The following is a 17,523-nucleotide window of genomic DNA, read 5'->3' on the forward strand; positions in this document are numbered from 1 at the left end:
GGGCTGAGCTAAGAATAGCTTCTCTCCTGCTTCTACACTATTTGCCCCTTGCCACAATTCTCTGACCTATATGGGAATCCCACAAATGCCCGGAGTGAAAGGGAAACCCATCCCTGGTGCACAAAAGAAACACACACAGGTTGATTAGTGGCCAAAATGTAGGTTATGAGGAGAGTGTATAGCCTGGAGGAACAAGGTCGTCTACTTGATGCTGGATGTGAAAGATTATTGGAAAAGAAAACTGAATCCAGTGGCCTTTTGCAGTTTTTTTTTAATACAAAGCTTCTGAAATGTTGAAACATCCATGGAAATAGAAGTACAAATTCAGAGTGAAAATAATGCACAAGTCATGTAATAATAATAAAAAAAGGTATCCACCTCATCTTTACCAAGGACCAATTTTGTTAGATCAAATAACATCCTCTCTAGGTGGACGACATCATGCCCTTTCACTTAGTTTCGTCCCACAACAGAGATGTGAGTTCACACTCACATTGATGCTGTAATTCTGCCCGTTGTTATTGTCCCAAAAAGGTTCGCTCTGCCCTGCTGGTAAATACCTTAAACAGAATTCTATCTTCCTTTTGGCATCTAGCAGCTTAGGAATGGCAATGTCAAACTCAAAGATGTCTGTCTGCGGTCCTCCGAAGCGCTTCTGCAGGTACGCACAGGGCGCGTCTCTGTAGCTCTGCCAGGAGTCAAAGGTGATGCGCACATGCACATCCTTCTGGAAACTGATGTTCCTGACACGGACAGTACCTTGGAGGGCGTGCTCCGTGACGCTGCAGTTCTCCATGATAACCATGCTCTCTGCCAGCTTGGCACGGAAGGCCTGGAAATCTGCAGAGGGTTGCGGGAAGCCCAGTTTGAGCTGTGTTCCTGGGCAGCAGGTGCTGACGGTGCAGCTGTAGCTGTCCTCTGTCATGCTTCCCAAACCCTGCAGCGAAGGCAGCAGCTCGAGGTCAGACTGCTCCTCTTCATCAGAAAACTCTCGCACGGCTGTTAGAGACAACCCTCTCGAGTCGGCGAAAACCACACGTCTGTTCTTGAGTGGGATCAGAACCTCGTCATCATCCAAGTCGTCCAAGAAAATCCAAGGAAATTGGCTCAAGATGTCAGAGTGCAGCTGCTGATCTGAAACCTGAGGGCGGATGCACGGGCGCTGGGGTTTCAGGATGGGAACCCACACATGAGGACACAGTTGTTTACGCTGGTTCAAGTAGAGCCTGACAGCAAGCTCCACAAGTCCAGCTGACTGGGCCATTGACCTAAGGCCAACCCCTGGCAGCATGCTTGGAAGAGATAAAACAGTGATTTCAATACATATGGGCAACTGAACGTCTGCTATTGTGCTTTTGGGATGCATTAAAGGATGCATTGCAACACTGAGATATCTCCAAAAAAAATGTGATAGTAATTATATTCCACCTTCATTTGTTTTGAAAAAGAGTAAAGAGATGCAGGATAATGCACCCACAGCAGCAGAATCACCAAACACTACTAAGTGCTTACTTTGTACTGGAGATCTCCATGCTGTTAAGTCTGCTGCTGAGTGACAGGAATAATTCTCCTCAGTGTGTGGCTGCAGAAAATAGAAGAAAAGAAATGAATACCACTAATACAAAAGAGTGTTTTGATAAAGTTTGGAAAGCTGGCATATATTTTAAAGTCTCAAATATTTTAAGATCTTACTTACAAACCCACATGAGCAGCACGTTTAAGACTCAGTCGACCCTTTAGCCACATGAGAATCTGGAGTAAATGTCCTATTTATACTGCCTCAGTCAACATGGCATGCTGTATACTCCACCCTCTCCACTCTCCTGACCAATCAGCTGTTTATATTGTTTTTGTGATCTGTTTTTAGAGCTGCATCTAACAAGTGTTAGATATAAGGTGCAGCACCAGTCTGTATTTTTCATTTCTTTGCTTTGTCTTTCAGGCTTTGACTGACAGTATAAAAACCTTGCAATATGTTTTAGCTGTTAAATTTATAGCAAACAAGTAATGTCTTTGTGTTGTTCCTGAAATCTGTGTTCTCTCAGTGCTGACATGGTGTTAAGACTGTATACTGCTATATACTATATACTGGTAGTTGCAGCACTGCCCTTCATTGTGGAAACTATTCCAGTCATCCTGGTCTCTATTCTCAGACTTGTCAATGGACACAGATCCCACTGAGGCCCGGGCCTGGATCCAGGTCCACCGCGGGTTGGCTCGTGTCTCGAAGGGATCGCTGTCCTTAAGTCCGTCAGCATGTGACGCTGAGGAAGGGCCAGATTACAAACGACTCTCAGCATGCCAGTGATCTAAGGGTGCTATTCAAGAATCAAGCCAAGTACGTGTATATGTATCGAGTTACATGAAGCATGTCATCCACACAGAGGGATATGTATTTGGATGCCCAACTCCAGGACATTTTGGTGACTTTGGTGTGAAACAATTCACGTTAATCAGGATTTGACCTCCTGCCTTTGCATGAGAAGATGCTGATAGAGGTTGAATGATGAAGTTGGATGACATGATCGATAAATAAACTGAAATACTCTCATGGTCATTCAATCGTTTTAACATTTCTTATGTTTTATTTTTTTCCATATCCACATTTTCAACCATTTTTAAGGTCTGAGGGGAATCCTATTGCCATTCTCCAACATTTCAATGTGAGAAACAACATGTAGTCTAAATGCTTGTTCCTAATCTACTAACAAGGATTCATACAATCTGATATGAGCTGTTGACAAGTAGTTCAGCTCTGCAAAGCCAGATTTCTCAGAGTCCCTTATTGGCTTCAATTACCGGACAATTTTGTGTGAGGGCAAACAGTGAGCACTGCTAGCTCGCTCCGAAATGCTTACATAACAACACTATTACAACAATTATGTCTCAGAGAAGTCAATGGTCCTTGCATCCTTTTAGGATGGAGCTAAAAAAACTTCAAACCTGTGAAGCAGAGCAGTGTTGAAAAGCAGATAAATTTGGATCAAGGTGAAGAAATGCACAGACGCTATCTGGACATTTACAGGATTTCTATTATTTATAATGACAGCAATTCATGCCATGACTGTGAATATCCCGAGAAGAAACAGCTTTCTTTCAAATGTATTCACAAATTAACATCTGCACCTTGTGATGCGAAGTGGAAAGATGAAATTTCACCTTCGGGTCATTTGACGCATCTTGTTATTGAGCAGCAGAGAAAAGCCCAGTAATGCGAGTCAGATGGATATAGTAACAGGAATGGTGATTTGGCAGGTTGGAGAGAGTCTTGAGAGTCGTTAACCAGTCTCTCCAAGCCAAACACACCAGAATACATTACAGTTACGTAACCCAAATTACGTTGTGACATGATTTAAAAAGAAAAAAAAAAAAGGTCCAAAAATAACACCAGAGTGCTGCAAAATCTGGTCTGATGAAGTGTTCATTCACAGCCTTCACTTCTCATCAGTAGTGACCTTTGATCTGGTGTAAATATGTGACACTGAATTACATTTCTTGAAGCCTTGGCACCAAAAATGTCTCAGTGTTTGCATCCAGTAAGATCATCCTCGATGACAACAGTGACATCGAAGGTCATGTTTCCTGATGTGACCTCCAGGTTAAACTGCTCATTCCCTCATCTCCGCTGGGTAACAAAAACAAGCCACTGCTCATTTCTTATGATCTCATGGAGTCATCCACACCAACACGGACCTGTAACATTAAAAAAAAAACAAAAAAAAACATTTTGTCAGATTTATTTCAACATAAGTTAACATACAGTTCTGCAAAGTAACTTGTCCAACATTGTCAACATGTTGTGGTTCTAAAAAGACATACTTTTCTTTCATAATCTGTTGCCAAGAGACAATGAAGACTGCAAAAAATAAGTGAGAGCTAAAAATACAGCCAGATGTCACTGTGAGGCAGTTGCTTATGTAAGTTCTGCAGAAATGAATTAGCAGATGTCTAAACAAGAGGATGTGAGGGCAGTGTTGAGTTAATGAGAAATATGACACAGTCAACCTCAACACTACTTACTTCCACTTTCAAATTAACTGCACGGCTCCACTCGAAACAAGTGGTGCAATAGTTCGATACCGCATTAGATGCTGAGATCCTTCTTCAAGATCCACGACATATTCCCTGGAAGAAGACACGTAGGAGAGATAAAATCAGCAGTTTTAGTATCTATGCAGAAAACTGTAACAGCACTGAACGTGTAAAGGCAACACTGCCACCTACTGGGGGGTGAAAACAGTGACAACACATGAAGTGACTTGATGAGTTAAATACCTCTGATCATCTGTTTCAGGTTCAACCAAGATGTTTTCCTGTCTCTCTTTCACCCGCAGAAACACAAAGGAGTCCAAGCAGGGCTCCGGCACTGGGATTACATTAGAATACACAGGATTTAGCATCATGGCTAGTGAAAATGTCAGAGCAAATGCCACCATCTACCAACGCATGCCAATAGCAGAACCTCAGGCGTGGGTAATTTAAGCCTGTGATGTAAGAGTAGGTGAGACCTTACCTGCTTTGAGCATATCCACTGTCTGTAGGTTGGGAGGCATGCGCTTCAGTGCTACAGCCTTCAGGTAGGTTTCTGTGTTGGCATAGTATCTGTAATGCCAGACAAACATGTTTATATTCAATAAAAATACTCAAAAGAGCAGTAGTTTAAACAATCAGCTCCAATCTTATTCAGCCACACTCACTCTTTGGCGAAGGCAAACTCCTCAGGTGAGAGCAGAGAGGGATCTCCCTCGCCTCGAGACTTTTCTTTCTCCAAGACGTGTGGGAAAAACTTTTCAATCTGGGCATGGAACAAAATTAAGGAAATTCTGTCATCAAGCGCTTAGTGAGATGAGAGCTTCATTGTACACGCTGTACTGTTGACCTGACTGACCTTCTGCAGACGAGAGCGCAGGTAGCTGCTCAGAACAAAACGGATCCTGTCTATTTCCATGCGATGGACGCTGGCCTTTGCGTCACCTTTCTTCACACGCTGCAAGTTGGCTTCCTGTTGGTAATAAGGTCACAGCGGTGAGAGAAATGTCTTTGATTCAGGATGATTTATGAAGATCAGCAAAACAACATTGATGAGCAGATATATACTGTAGATCCACCTCTGTCTCCACAGCTGGATCTGATATTAGTATTTCAACAGACCTAATGTAATCACAGATTTTCGATTTTATATTGTGCAAACTTGCACTAACATTAATTCATTATTTAAAAAAAAAAAAAAACCTGCCCAGCCCAGCAATAAACCAGAGTAGTGCTAACATTAAATAGTTGATTATCATTCAAGTACTTTATACTTTATCAAATAAGCAAATATTTGGGTGTAACATTTTCTCAAATGGGAGGAAATTTGCTATTTTCTGCATTTTCTGTTCAATCTTATTGCATTTCTGAAAGAAATATTGTCCTTACTTAAACCATCCCAAAGAGAATAAAAGTGCTCAGATCAGTCTGTCAGCCAGTTGCCACGATAAAAAGCTGTATATTTAAGCATTAGCATGAATCTAACAGGAAAATACGAGTTTAATGTTCCAGCATTCACATGAGCTATGAGCTGAGTGTTTTGTGGATTTCTCTATTAATGCGTATGTGTATAATGTTAGTGCACTTTTATAGTATCTTTAGTATGACTGCAGAATACTTCTTGCACCTCTGCAGTGATCCTGTCTGCCGCATTTACACATTAAGAAATGTGGGCAAAACCATGTGTGTTTCTGAGCACACAGCAAACACAACAAATAGAGCAGGGGATATTCTCCACTCAGTTTACCATGTGAGTCAGCTGCTCCATCACACACTCCACCACCTCCGACCTGTTCTCCAGCAGCTCCGGTGAGAACTTCTCATTGAGCCAGGCCTAAGAGAGAGAGAGAGAGAGAGAGAGAGAGGAGCGCGACTGTCAGGGTGCAGTGGAGGACAAGTTAAGGAGAGTGTCGATGGTCTGTCGTACAGCATGTCATAATTATCACTATTTAGTTTAAAACACCAGCTCACTTCTTCCAGTTTAGCGATCAGCTCCGCCGGAGTCATAACATCCTCCTGGCTGTCATCTTGGTTGGGGTCGCTGCCGTCGTCAAACAAACCGTCCGACATAGTTTTTCTTCACGAGGTAAAAAAAGACAAAACACCAAGCTTAACAGAAACTAAATCTCTACGTTTACGTTTCGAGTAAAGTTTAAAGTAATAAGTTATAACATCTTACTAAGGAGACACGAACTTCCTACAAAGCTGCATGTGATTACTGTGTTCCTTGTTTATTGGCGCCACTGCGACCGTGTTCTCGCGAGAGTTGATTTTGTGTTGTATTCCCTGTGCTCAGGCTTGAAGGCAAGGTTATGACAAGCTGTATTAAGGTTATATTATGATATTATTACAAACACCGAATGGGCCATACAATGAATCAAAATATATTTTAGCTAATTGACATTAAGACAAATGTTTCTGGTTGGTATAACGCTCTGTCTCTCCCACTGTAGGCGGCGACTTTTTCAACACTGCCAGGAGCTGTTGTGCCTCCTGACAGTCAAAGTTCAGGGTACCAATTATTTGTTTTTCTGAAGCATGTGTAAAAAATAGTGTTAAAATGTATCATAACAAGGACTTCGATCATAAGCATTGTATATATCGGAGTAAATTAGAATATAAAATACAAATATACATGTGATTGAAGCGTAGTTGAAATGTAGCCTACTTGTTATTGACAAGTTACAACTATTGGCTGGAAACTCAGTCAAAAATATTAAGACAGGTGGTTCCCACGGAGAACATGATTGCGTTATTATGTCTGCTGGTCTGCTCTTTGTGTCGCTCACCCTTGTGTGTTGTGAATGTGGATTCAACAGAAATGTCATCATCTGCCTGGCTGGTTCCAGCTGTCTCAAACCACAATGTGGTTTTCAGCAGAATCTAATTTGTCATATTTTCTCGTCTTTGTTGACTGCTCTTGCCACAAGATTGTTTTTCACTAGTAATGACCTTGCATCCGCTGTGGCATTGCCACCGTGTTGCAGGGATGTTCACTGTTGCATATCAGTTTTCTGAGCAGTTTCCTCTGGGCTTATCTGCTGCATCAGACCTGCAGGTTGTAGCCACAACTTGCAGGCATTTTGTAAAGCAGATCAAACGACACTAATAATAACACTTTTGTCAACATGTCCTTTTCATTTCTTTGAACAACTCATTTAACTTCATTGAAATCTCACTGAATATTCCTAATGTTGTCACTCACTCACAAACAAAAGTGACAAATTAAACTCCATTTGTAAATAGATTTGAAAACTTTAACATGATGGAGAAGAGGTTTACAAAATCAGTTTTAGTCGGAACTGGTAGTAGTTCTGGTGATTTTTCTCTCTCCACACTATGGAGAAATCAGCAACACTGCAAAGGGCCAAAAGTTTTATTATTTCATTTACTTACTTTCTATTTAAATACATTTGAATTACAGTGAGATGTGTTTTTTTCTTCTTTTTTTATTTTTTATTTTATAAAAGTAGCCTACAACAGTGATATAAGGCAGACACAGCATTTACAAAGTATCCTTGTGCTCAACAAACTTTACAATACAGTACAATGATTAACAGTACAGGAAGTTCTTAACTTTCAAGAACAAAATAGTGCTAGTGAGCAAAAATGTAGAGGACTGTATTTCTGACTAAATCCACCTTCAGCTGGATCTATTGTGAATTTGTTATATCCATAAAGGAATATGTGACATTTGCATTTCCAAACAATCTTTGGTAAACAACAGATAATTACAGCTAATATTATCATGTCAACATAATCTTACACCAAAGAAATACTATTACACCCATTCAGTGCATGATTCAACCAGTTTCTCCTCTTGTTCAGTGTTGTTTGGCATCAGTCACAGTCACTCAGTATTATTAACTAACAGAACGGGTTGGTGTGTGAGACCCCAAATATATGTGTGGTGCTTATGCCATCTTTAAAAACATAAATGGGGCCTTACCAAAGATACGCTGAACAATACAAAACAATCCAACAATTTCCATTATGTGCCTTCCTCAGTGCAAAGATGAAGAAAAAAAAATCACAGTTTGTTTTGGTACATGGGATTCATGGCAGGTAGGGCATATCCAGTTTGGGGATTTAACAGAGGAAAAGAGTAAGGATATGGGTAAATAGCAGAGCCAATGAGAGCAGCAGAGTGTGCTGAACTCACAGGTATATGACGGTACACTATCTGGGACTGAGGTCTCATTCTGCTGGGGAAAAACATGGGGTGTGGTGGAGGCTGGTACCGTGAGTCTCTACCTGATTTGTCGTAGCTGGATAGGATGCACGGCACAGGCAGGGGGGCAGTGGAATGGGACAGACTCTGCTGAGTTGGAGGGATTTTCTGTAGCATTGTCCTGGGTTTCTCCCTCTTCTCTGCCAGATAAGGCCACTGGGCCACGTTGCTCACCTTCTTTGCACAAGTCAGAGGATCGTCCTGGTGCACCATCCGGTTTGGGTGGATTTTATAAGTTGGCCGAATGGGAGCGGGGCGCAGGAGCTGCACAGATTTTGGAATAACTTTGGTAAAGCTAGAGGGAGATGTTGCAGCACAGTCAGATTTCTCAGGGAAAGCAGAGGATAAGGGGAAAGGATAAGTGAAATATTTGCTACTCCCTTTGTGGAATTGCTTCCAGGGAGAGTCTTTAAATTGGCTTTTTATCGAGTCAGCGGTCAGTGGTTGAGGGCTGACGTGAGAAATGTCTTTATTCAGTCGTGCAAGGTCTTTGGATGTTTGGGAACAGCTCATAGCTTTATTGTCCTCTCTACGACTGGATGTGTTTTTAGCAGAGCTAGGACAGTTTTGACCCAGTTCTGAGCTTGACGCTGGTTTATCTTCATTCCCCGCTGGACCGTCCTCTGAGGAAACAGAGAGAGGGGAAGGGCTGCGGGAAGAGGAGGAAGACAGAGGGCGCGGGGAGCCTTCGGAGGAGTTACAGTTCTGGCTGGAAGAAGCCCGGGCTGGAGACTGAGAGCAGCAGATGACGGAGGGCCTTTCTTTGTCTTCGCTCTGTGGACTCGGGGGCAAGTTAAGGCTGGCCTGTGCCACTCGCTTCTTTTTCTCCAGAGGAGAGATGACCTCTCCAGCAGCAGATGCTGCGTGGGCGGTGATACACTGAGTAGTCCAAGGGCCAGATGTGGGGACCGGGAGAAGGTATAGAGAAGAACAAAGTTCAGTGGGGGCTCTGTTTGGCTGAGAGCCGTCTGGGTGGTGTCTGTCAGAGGTGGCAGCCCAGAGAGCAGAGTGAGGATGCATCACTGCTTCACTTTGGCAGGCAGCCTCCGGACTCCTCTGGGTAAGAATCTATAAGATAATACAGGGGGCATGTAAGGAAAATGCCACATACACTAATAATGGAACTGAATTTATCCTTTTTCATCAGAAATTCAAGTTTATATACCTCAGAATCCATCTCTCTATCCGACTGCGTCCTTTTCCTCTTAACCTCGGCCTTGTTGACCTTGCCGTCCAAGTTTCTCTTGTATGGCTTCCGGGGTTTGCTTGGGGGCAGAGGTTTGTCCTCCTCTCCTTTTATGTGTCTTTCAAAGGGCAGCACGAGCCTAGAGAGGAACATTGCGGATAATTAATCATCTATAAACATGTCAATTGAATGGACAGGTTATTTGGAAACAGAATTGTCCTCACCTCTCATAGTGTCTGCGGGTGCAAGTGGCAGCACTGGTGCTACCTGGACTTCCTCCCAGTTCATCGTACACTTTTTTCCAAAGACGCTGCGCTGTCACCTGTTAGTTAACACAGTGGAGGACAATCCACATTTAGAAGAGCTCAAGGCCATAATTGCTGCTATAATCTTTTTTTAATGTATGTGATAGGGAAGTGGCAGGACAGTCAGAGACTTGTCAAAGTGATGCTTAAAGTCGCCTGAAGTTATCACGTACTGTAAGGCTGCGGTAGGAAATAAATATTTTTTCTTCATTTCATTTCATCTTATCCAAATCCAAATCTTATTTTTTTAATGCTGAAATTCTACTGAATAGATAGTGAAGTCATATCTGGTCCCCTTATCACTACATTTGTTTATTTGAATAGCCTTGGTTGTAGTCCTGCTTAGTTAACTTGTCTCTGTGTGTTCGGTTCTAAATTGCATCAAGTGCTTGGGCCCCACTGTGCCTATACTCTCAGATCTTTTGTTCAAAGTCTTTTTAAGGAAGGGAGATGGCTGGTTAAATGCCATGTCTGCTGCTTCTCAGTACCGAAAGCACACTTTCACTTTTAAATATACACATGCGTGGGCGGATTAAATTGTTGTGTTTACACACCCAGGGACACGGCGGTGGAAGAGGTGAGGGTCAGTACTGTTCAGATGTCCCTGCTCGCTTTCACTGCTATTTCAATGTAAATAGCACTTTCAGGCAGAACCTGTCTCACTGTCTCATCATCAAAGACAACACTTTATGTGTGGCGATGCACTGAGAGCTCAGGGGCCTAAAAGACCTCCAGTGTGGTAAAAAACCACCACGTATAGCAACACCTGACCTATCTCTTATTTTCCACTGAGAAACCAGCACACACAACCAAGAGGCTGTGAACAATAGTCAATTATAGAACTTGTACTTACTAAATCATAACCCCCACGTTTCTCGACAGCTTTGTAGATCTTCCAAAGATTAACTGAAAGTGGAAAAAAAAAAAAACACAAGGACCTAATTATTCTCATCCTAGCACCATGTAATGATGGTATGAGTTTAATGGTATGAGGTTAAACTCACTCTGTTTGAAACCCAGGTGTGGGATCCTTTCTATGGGTGAACCTTTCTCCTTCATAAAAGAGTGCAGACTTGACACAAAAGCCTTCTCCTCCATCTGCACCAGACTGGGCCTCACCTCCTCCTCACATTCATTGGTGGAGTCCTGGATCTCAATAACAGGGGGAGAAGCCTGCAGCAGAGACAGACGACATGCGTCAGTACTGTGTGTTCTGCGTCAACGTAAAGCAGCTCCTGTAAGTGTGACAAGGTCCACTGCACTGAGAGTGGAAACCGTGTTTTACAGTTGAAGGTATAATCATAGATGGGAAAAAGATGCACACAGTCATCTCGTGGGACACAAATGCTGAAATGAAACATCAAAATCAGAGTAGGGTTTTACCGCTACTTTCAATAGATAACCGCTACACATCCTGTCTGGAGAGATAGCAGCAGACTTGTGGGGTTTTTGGTCTAGAGTTGTCAGTCACCTGTTTCACAAATGTCACTTTGAAAAACAAACATAAGCTATAAGAAGAATTTAACACATAAAAAATGTTGTAAACTGTGTAAACTAGTGGTGGCAGATGAGAAGCCAGATGTTGGGGAAAAAAACAAAAACCTGCTGTTGCATTATTGCTGTATTTCTGCAGAACTTGACTTGTGTCAGTAACTTTGAAGAGGATTTAAAAATACCGCAAAATAAGGATGTATAAAGTGTTACAAACCAGACTACCCAGAAGTCCAGTGTAAGAAATTGACAATGTCACTATTTGTGGTTTGCAAGAAAGCAGAAATGAAACACTGAAGGTATGCAGAATTAAAATAATCAGTTAGAGAGATTTCAAGAAGAGAAGTGTAAAACTACCAAAACATAAGAAGAGAAACTGTTGATGAAGGCAACACCATTTCTGTATTTTAACCCTGAGGACACATAACTGAGTTGGAGCGTTTCCTTTTAAGGCAATCTGGCACAAACACGAGCAGAAAACCTTATTTTTCTGCGACTGTGATTGTGGCGTTGTCCTATTTTCACAGGAACAATATTAAAGCTGAAATTTCACTTTGCCTCTGCATCGAGCAATTTTGACAGAGTGACGATGGAATAATGTCAATATTTTATTTTGAATCATCAGATGTAGAGGCTGCTGCTTTATTTCTGTGGCAGTCATTGTACAACAAAACAGCTCAAGGTGGTTTCATATTGAATCAAGTTCCTCTATGTGGTTCCTGGTTCCGAGAAGTAGGCCTCTAGAGTGAGTAATAGTGAAGGTGCAGGCCTCTAACCAAGATAGCCCCGACTGAGTCACAGTTCAGCAGCTCCTCACTGCTGTTCCCAGCCAGCGGCCGACACCTCTGACTTTCCACTGTTATTGTCTCAGCTATAGGAGAGCAGCTCGACAAGGCAGATTTTTTGTTGTTGTTGTTGTATTTTTTTGTAAGAAGAGATGTGTGAAAATTTAATTTCCCCAACCTCATTTGAATTTCCTGTACCTCTAGGACAAGCAGCAGGTTGATAAAAGTGCAAAGCTGTGCTGCGCCCACAGTGACGAGAAGGTGAGAGCTGCAGGAGGTGATATCGCAAAACTTTGATTTGGATCATGCATATAACTTCAGCAGCATTCACAAAGCGCTTATTTACTTTCGGTCACTGATTCACATTCATTTGATTCACAAAACTCTCAGATGTATGCATCAATGGCTTTGCCTATACAGGAAACGTCTGCACTCTAAGCTACATACTAAAGCCTCCTAGCTGCAGATCTCACTCTAAACCAGAAAGTGAATACCGTTGTGAAACACTCACACAACTTGATTTCCACTAGGTGAATTTTTTTTTTTTTTTTTGGAAAACCGTGTGGGTGCTGTTGATGTCAGTGTGTTGATATACGACTCTCACAATGATTGTGAGTGGCGTGCTGGATAGATGCTATCGGCAGGCCAGAATTCACCACAGAAACCACGATGTTTTCAACTAACATCAGCCTTGGAAATTTGATGAGCTAATTTGTGTTTCTCATATTATACTTCTCATTTCAGTTACCAGAATAGTGGCTGTGAGGTCCTCCTGCAGTTTCAGTATGCACTGAAATATTGTGGTGTGCGTGCCTTTCACAGGCAGAATACGACGCAGAATCACTAAACCATTCTTACTCATTTCACAATCAGCCATCAAGATGAAACAACTATATCCACACAATAAGCATTTAAAAAAAAAAAAAAAGTTCACCACTATCTCAAATTCACTAAAAAAGGGAAACGAAAACACAGTGTGTAACTCATTCTGAGTAGTCATGTCTGTAGTCAGTGATTAACTGTAACTGATGGAAATTGCCCAGCTTGATACCAGAAGGCCAACTGACATTTCATCAGCACTGACTGGTAGTAAGTACCTGGTTCATCGCCCCCTTCTCTTCATCACTGGTGGCTGTTTGTTGTGACGTCTCACTCTGGTCCTCTTGAGCTTCAAACACACACATAGAACAGACAAGACATTTACCACTCAACTCCAAAGACAGTATCTCGACAGTGTGAAATTGAATTCGGAGAACCGCAGTGAGGGCATCGAGCACTTCTTCATTTCCAGGCACACTGAGTGTGGTAATGCACTCATGTTTAAACAGATTAAAACAGATCTCTCATTTGAAAAAAAAAAAAAAAAAAACTCTATTAAAACTGATGTTTTGGTTTGCATAATTTGTTGAATGATCAGATGATAGATCAGGACAAAAAATAGAAATCTGTCAAACATATTGTTAACTGAGCCTGATATAAAACCACAGGTTGCAAAACCACTTCCTGCTCATGAACATAACCACCTATGCTATATGCAGTGTATGATATTGTAACACACCAACTACAATATTTTAAGATAAGAAAATATGAATAATATTATCATATTTTCAGTATTAATCGTGGAATATGACGTAGTGAGAAATATTGCACAACTTATTCCTATCTCTTAAAGCTTTCAAACTTACTGTATTCTTATTGTTTTGGTCTGATTGTTTGTTTTTGGATGGTAGTGGTGTGTATGGGTGTGTGAGGGTAGGGGGCTTATATGGGTAAGAATAAACCATATAAAAATAAGAATGATGAAACTGTCAAACTGTCAGCTCGCTGCCTCGTAGCCCCTCCACCCACAGTGATATCACTTGTGTGCAAAACCAATACGCTTCTCTTTTGAGATCACTTATTTCCTGTGCTGCGGCTTGAACCTTTAATTCTGCTTTCAGTAGCCTCTAACTTCTCCATTTCATGTGCTGAAGAAATAGTTTTTTATATATTGTTCCGACTGTGCAACTGTTACTTTATATCAGTGTTTAACTGTATTATTGTTATTATCAGAGCTTGTATTTGCAAACCGTTGATTAATATATCTGTCATATCACTGTGATAGACAAGTCTCAGATTTGGTTTAAAATGAATAAGGTTAAAGTTTACAACGCATTGTCTCTAAACACATCTCAAAATACTTTGTTTCTGTCACAGATTAACAGCATATACACTAATTTACTTTCCTGAAGCTGGCAGTTTTTCATGTTTTGTAGTCACAAAGTCATTTAAAGTGTTAATATTCACCAACATCAGTGTAGCTACAACTGTACAGCATTGAGTTTATATGAACAGTATCTGACAGTAAAGATTAAAAAAGAGGCTCACCCATTTCTAGAAGTTGTTTTCTAGTCTCCGGCTTGACTGTGTTTTGTCACATGAACTCATGCAGCACTCTCTTCAACTCCACACCTCGAAATAGGAAGGTGTCTCCACAGGACAGTTTCATTGGTTGACTGATGGCACCGCAGCAAATGAGTCTGGGAGACTCAAGTCTCTCTTTTTTTTTTTCTCGCACTTGAGTCTCAGTATGTCTGTGCTCTCTGTTTCATCTCTTAGCTTTCAGATTACCAAAAAAAACAGCTGTATTTAAATTAGTTTGAGGGGTGGATCAAACTTTGCCTCCTATTTCACCAGAACACGAACTTGTATGCAGAACTGTGTTTATAATTTATTTCATTTCTGAGAAGTCCTCTGTTATCAGCATCAGAAAAACTGAACTGTAATATTATTTTTCCTAGATGTATTATCATTGTTTATCATGTAGAGACGAGGGGTGCATTCAAGAGATGACTAAGAACAATTCATTATTTCTTCCGAATAGTTTCCATGTTTTAACAAACTCGTTAAGTTCAGTGCTCACAAAATAAATGAGGATACTCAAAAATAAGGAGAGACAGGAAGAAAGATATGCACGAGAAATAATAACAATGACTTATTTGTTTGTTGTTTATGCCCAGTTGCCTTCAGTAAACAGCCTGGACTACAATTCACCAAAATTTCTGAATTTGGGGAAGTGAAAGAAACATTCAGCTGATGCCCAGAATCGAGGTTAAAGCCTTTCTAAATGTCAGAACGACACTTCCCATAAATCTACAATATTAGAACAAGGTATTTTAAGAATTGATTAAACACAAGGAGCAAGGAGCCTCTTACTGACAAATGGATACTTAGCTCAGAGTGAATCGGAAAAGTGATTCAGAGCCATGTCACATGTTTCGGGTTTCTGTCTTTAGTAAATACTTTATTTCAGTGTTTTATATGACCAATGGTCCTGTGCTGCTATAGCACAAAACGAACACTCATATTGTATTCAGTGATACATACAGTAAGTTTTTGAGTGTGAGAGAAGTGACACTTCCTGCTGACAAGATATATTCTAAGAAGAACATAAAATACCACAATGAATTTGCATCTTATAGCATCTTGCTTCCCTTAAATTATTTTGGGCTTTCATGTTAAATAAAACACAGCAAAAGACGGCTTTATTCAAGAGCATCAGTATCGGCTCTAGTGTGGAAAATAATTTTATTTAATGTGTGATGTTTGATTATACATCTACATTATTTTCATTGTTGCTTTTTGAGTGTATCGTGTTGTTTATATAAAAACTTTAATAAAGCTCTTACAAAACAAAAAAACAAAGAAACAACCCATTTATTTTGCGTTGAAGTGCTTTCAACAGGATTCCCCGATGTAGATTTGACTCATAACAGTTAATGGCTGAGTAAACATCTTCCCTGGTCGCTCTCATTTAGGTAAACGAAAGTTCTGAGGCTGTTGAGATTTAAGACCTCACATTTTAAGGAGGAAGTGGAGCATTGCTTAAATGGTTTCTACAGACCTGTGCTTGAAATACATTGGATAAAAATATAATAGCAGGACAATGCAGAAGCAGCTTTTTCCACTCAGGAGGAGAAGCTAACGGGTAAGAGAAGGGTCATCTTTGTCCCTACTATCAGTCATGAGTCAGAGGGCGTTGTCTTCAGATTTTATGTTCCTTATGGCCACACACCATAGAGCCCTTGGAAAGCATCAGGATCAAGTTACTCTAACTCATATTGAACCCGAGATGACAGACGCTCTAGTATTTTTCAGTCATTCTTTTTCATGAGGTCACTTTGCAAAGTTATTGGACTTTCCCTCCTTTTTTCCTCTGGTCGTTCCAGCCTGAATAACTATACACACACTCGTGACAAAAACACTGATGAGCGATGAGGCTGCACTCGACACTATCCACATTTCCTCCGCATGTTTTTGATCTGTTTGAAAAGGGGATGCCCTATTCCTCCATCTGTTGCGGATAGAGTATGACATTTCAAAATGATTAACATTTAAATGTCAAAATAACCAAATATCTACAAACTGTCCAAATCTCGGAGGGATTTTTTTTTCTTTTGTTTGACAGCAGATATGAAACAGGTTTTGCTTTTGCTTTTTGAGAATTTTTGATTGTCGAGATGATCAACAAGCCTGTCTGCAAAAAATGGAAGAAATGTGACATTGAGCTGCCATTTGAATATGGACACTAAAATGTTCACGCATGGCTATTTTTTAAACAACATCCTTAATTACATGTGAATAAATTAGATTAGAAGCATGTGAGACGTCATGCAATAACGGTGAGATTAAATGACAGAAAAAAAAAACACTTGCATGATCAGGTGAGTGGTGAATTTGCACTTCTATGATGATAGTCATAGTTCATGTCATACTTTGTCATACCTTTATAGGAAATTTTAATTAAGTGTGACAATATGTTTTGCAGAACTCTTGTGAGCAAATCAATCTCCTGCGGCAGACTGAACTGCGCTTATGTGGGGATGATGAGCAAAAACATGGCTTGTAAGACTGTGAAAATCCCCAGCTATTCATTTCAGACTTTCACTGACATAAACATATGAGGTTGAGGTGAGGGCAGCACAATGTAAATGACAACGTACAGGAGAAAATATTGTGAATCCAGCACAGAAAAGATTTCCTGTCTGAAGTGAGTCACTGTCCTGGGAACATGAGATTCCAGTCATGTAGAGAAACTGAAATTCTCACTGTTATAAAAATTTGATAAAAAGATGGGCTTAACAATGCACAGGTAAAAAAAAAAAAAAAAACCTCACAGAAATACATCTGCAATCACTGAAGGCAGAGTGGGAGTTAATATATTTTACCATTACAGCTTCTAAAAGGTGTAGGTGGACATGGAAATTATCCTGAAACTCAGTCCAGATAACACTTTGACTCATCATGAGAAGCTAATATTCAATTAAATTTGGAAACAATTTCAGTTCAAATATGATTCAAGCTGAGACAGAAAATTTGGGCAGAATTGAATGTGGTGTAGGGTCGTTAAATGCACTATTGTGCCTATAAATAACATGCTAATTCAAAACTTGATGTAAGAAATGTACACACATACTGCACACCAAGCCCTGTGACATTCAAAGCTTAATAGGAGTT

General features: G+C 40.6%; 3 protein-coding genes across 4 annotated transcripts; all 3 read right to left on the minus strand.

Annotated features, from left to right (window-relative positions):
* Positions 1-259: 259 nt before the first annotated feature.
* ppp1r3c2b (protein phosphatase 1 regulatory subunit 3C2, duplicate b) lies at positions 260-1,749 on the minus strand. 2 transcript variants are annotated; one of them, XM_083978328.1, is made up of 3 exons: positions 1,697-1,749; positions 1,513-1,582; positions 260-1,292 (listed from the first exon to the last, which is right to left on the minus strand). In XM_083978328.1, the coding sequence occupies exons 2-3, from the start codon at positions 1,530-1,532 to the stop codon at positions 440-442; spliced, it is 873 nt and encodes a 290-aa protein (XP_083834454.1). In that variant the 5' UTR covers positions 1,533-1,582; positions 1,697-1,749; the 3' UTR covers positions 260-439. The 2 variants fall into 2 exon arrangements, with proteins under 2 accessions (XP_083834454.1, XP_083834455.1); XM_083978329.1 differs by having other exon boundaries at positions 1,705-1,733.
* A 961-nt stretch (positions 1,750-2,710) lies between these two features.
* gins4 (GINS complex subunit 4 (Sld5 homolog)) lies at positions 2,711-6,246 on the minus strand. Its single transcript, XM_083978234.1, has 8 exons — positions 6,001-6,246; positions 5,777-5,863; positions 4,889-5,002; positions 4,698-4,795; positions 4,514-4,602; positions 4,276-4,366; positions 4,021-4,125; positions 2,711-3,693 (listed from the first exon to the last, which is right to left on the minus strand). Exons 1-7 carry the CDS (start codon positions 6,097-6,099, stop codon positions 4,029-4,031), a joined length of 675 nt encoding a protein of 224 aa, XP_083834360.1. The 5' UTR covers positions 6,100-6,246; the 3' UTR covers positions 2,711-3,693; positions 4,021-4,028.
* Positions 6,247-7,487: 1,241 nt separating this feature from the next.
* arid5a (AT-rich interactive domain 5A) lies at positions 7,488-14,618 on the minus strand. Its single transcript, XM_083978835.1, has 7 exons — positions 14,395-14,618; positions 13,125-13,195; positions 10,756-10,924; positions 10,605-10,657; positions 9,671-9,768; positions 9,426-9,585; positions 7,488-9,328 (listed from the first exon to the last, which is right to left on the minus strand). The coding sequence occupies exons 1-7, from the start codon at positions 14,396-14,398 to the stop codon at positions 8,060-8,062; spliced, it is 1,824 nt and encodes a 607-aa protein (XP_083834961.1). The 5' UTR covers positions 14,399-14,618; the 3' UTR covers positions 7,488-8,059.
* Between the last annotated feature and the right edge of the window lie 2,905 nt (positions 14,619-17,523).

This window comes from Trachurus trachurus (genome assembly GCF_905171665.1).
Source record: "Trachurus trachurus genome assembly, chromosome: 9".
Taxonomy (NCBI): Eukaryota; Metazoa; Chordata; class Actinopteri; order Carangiformes; family Carangidae; genus Trachurus; species Trachurus trachurus.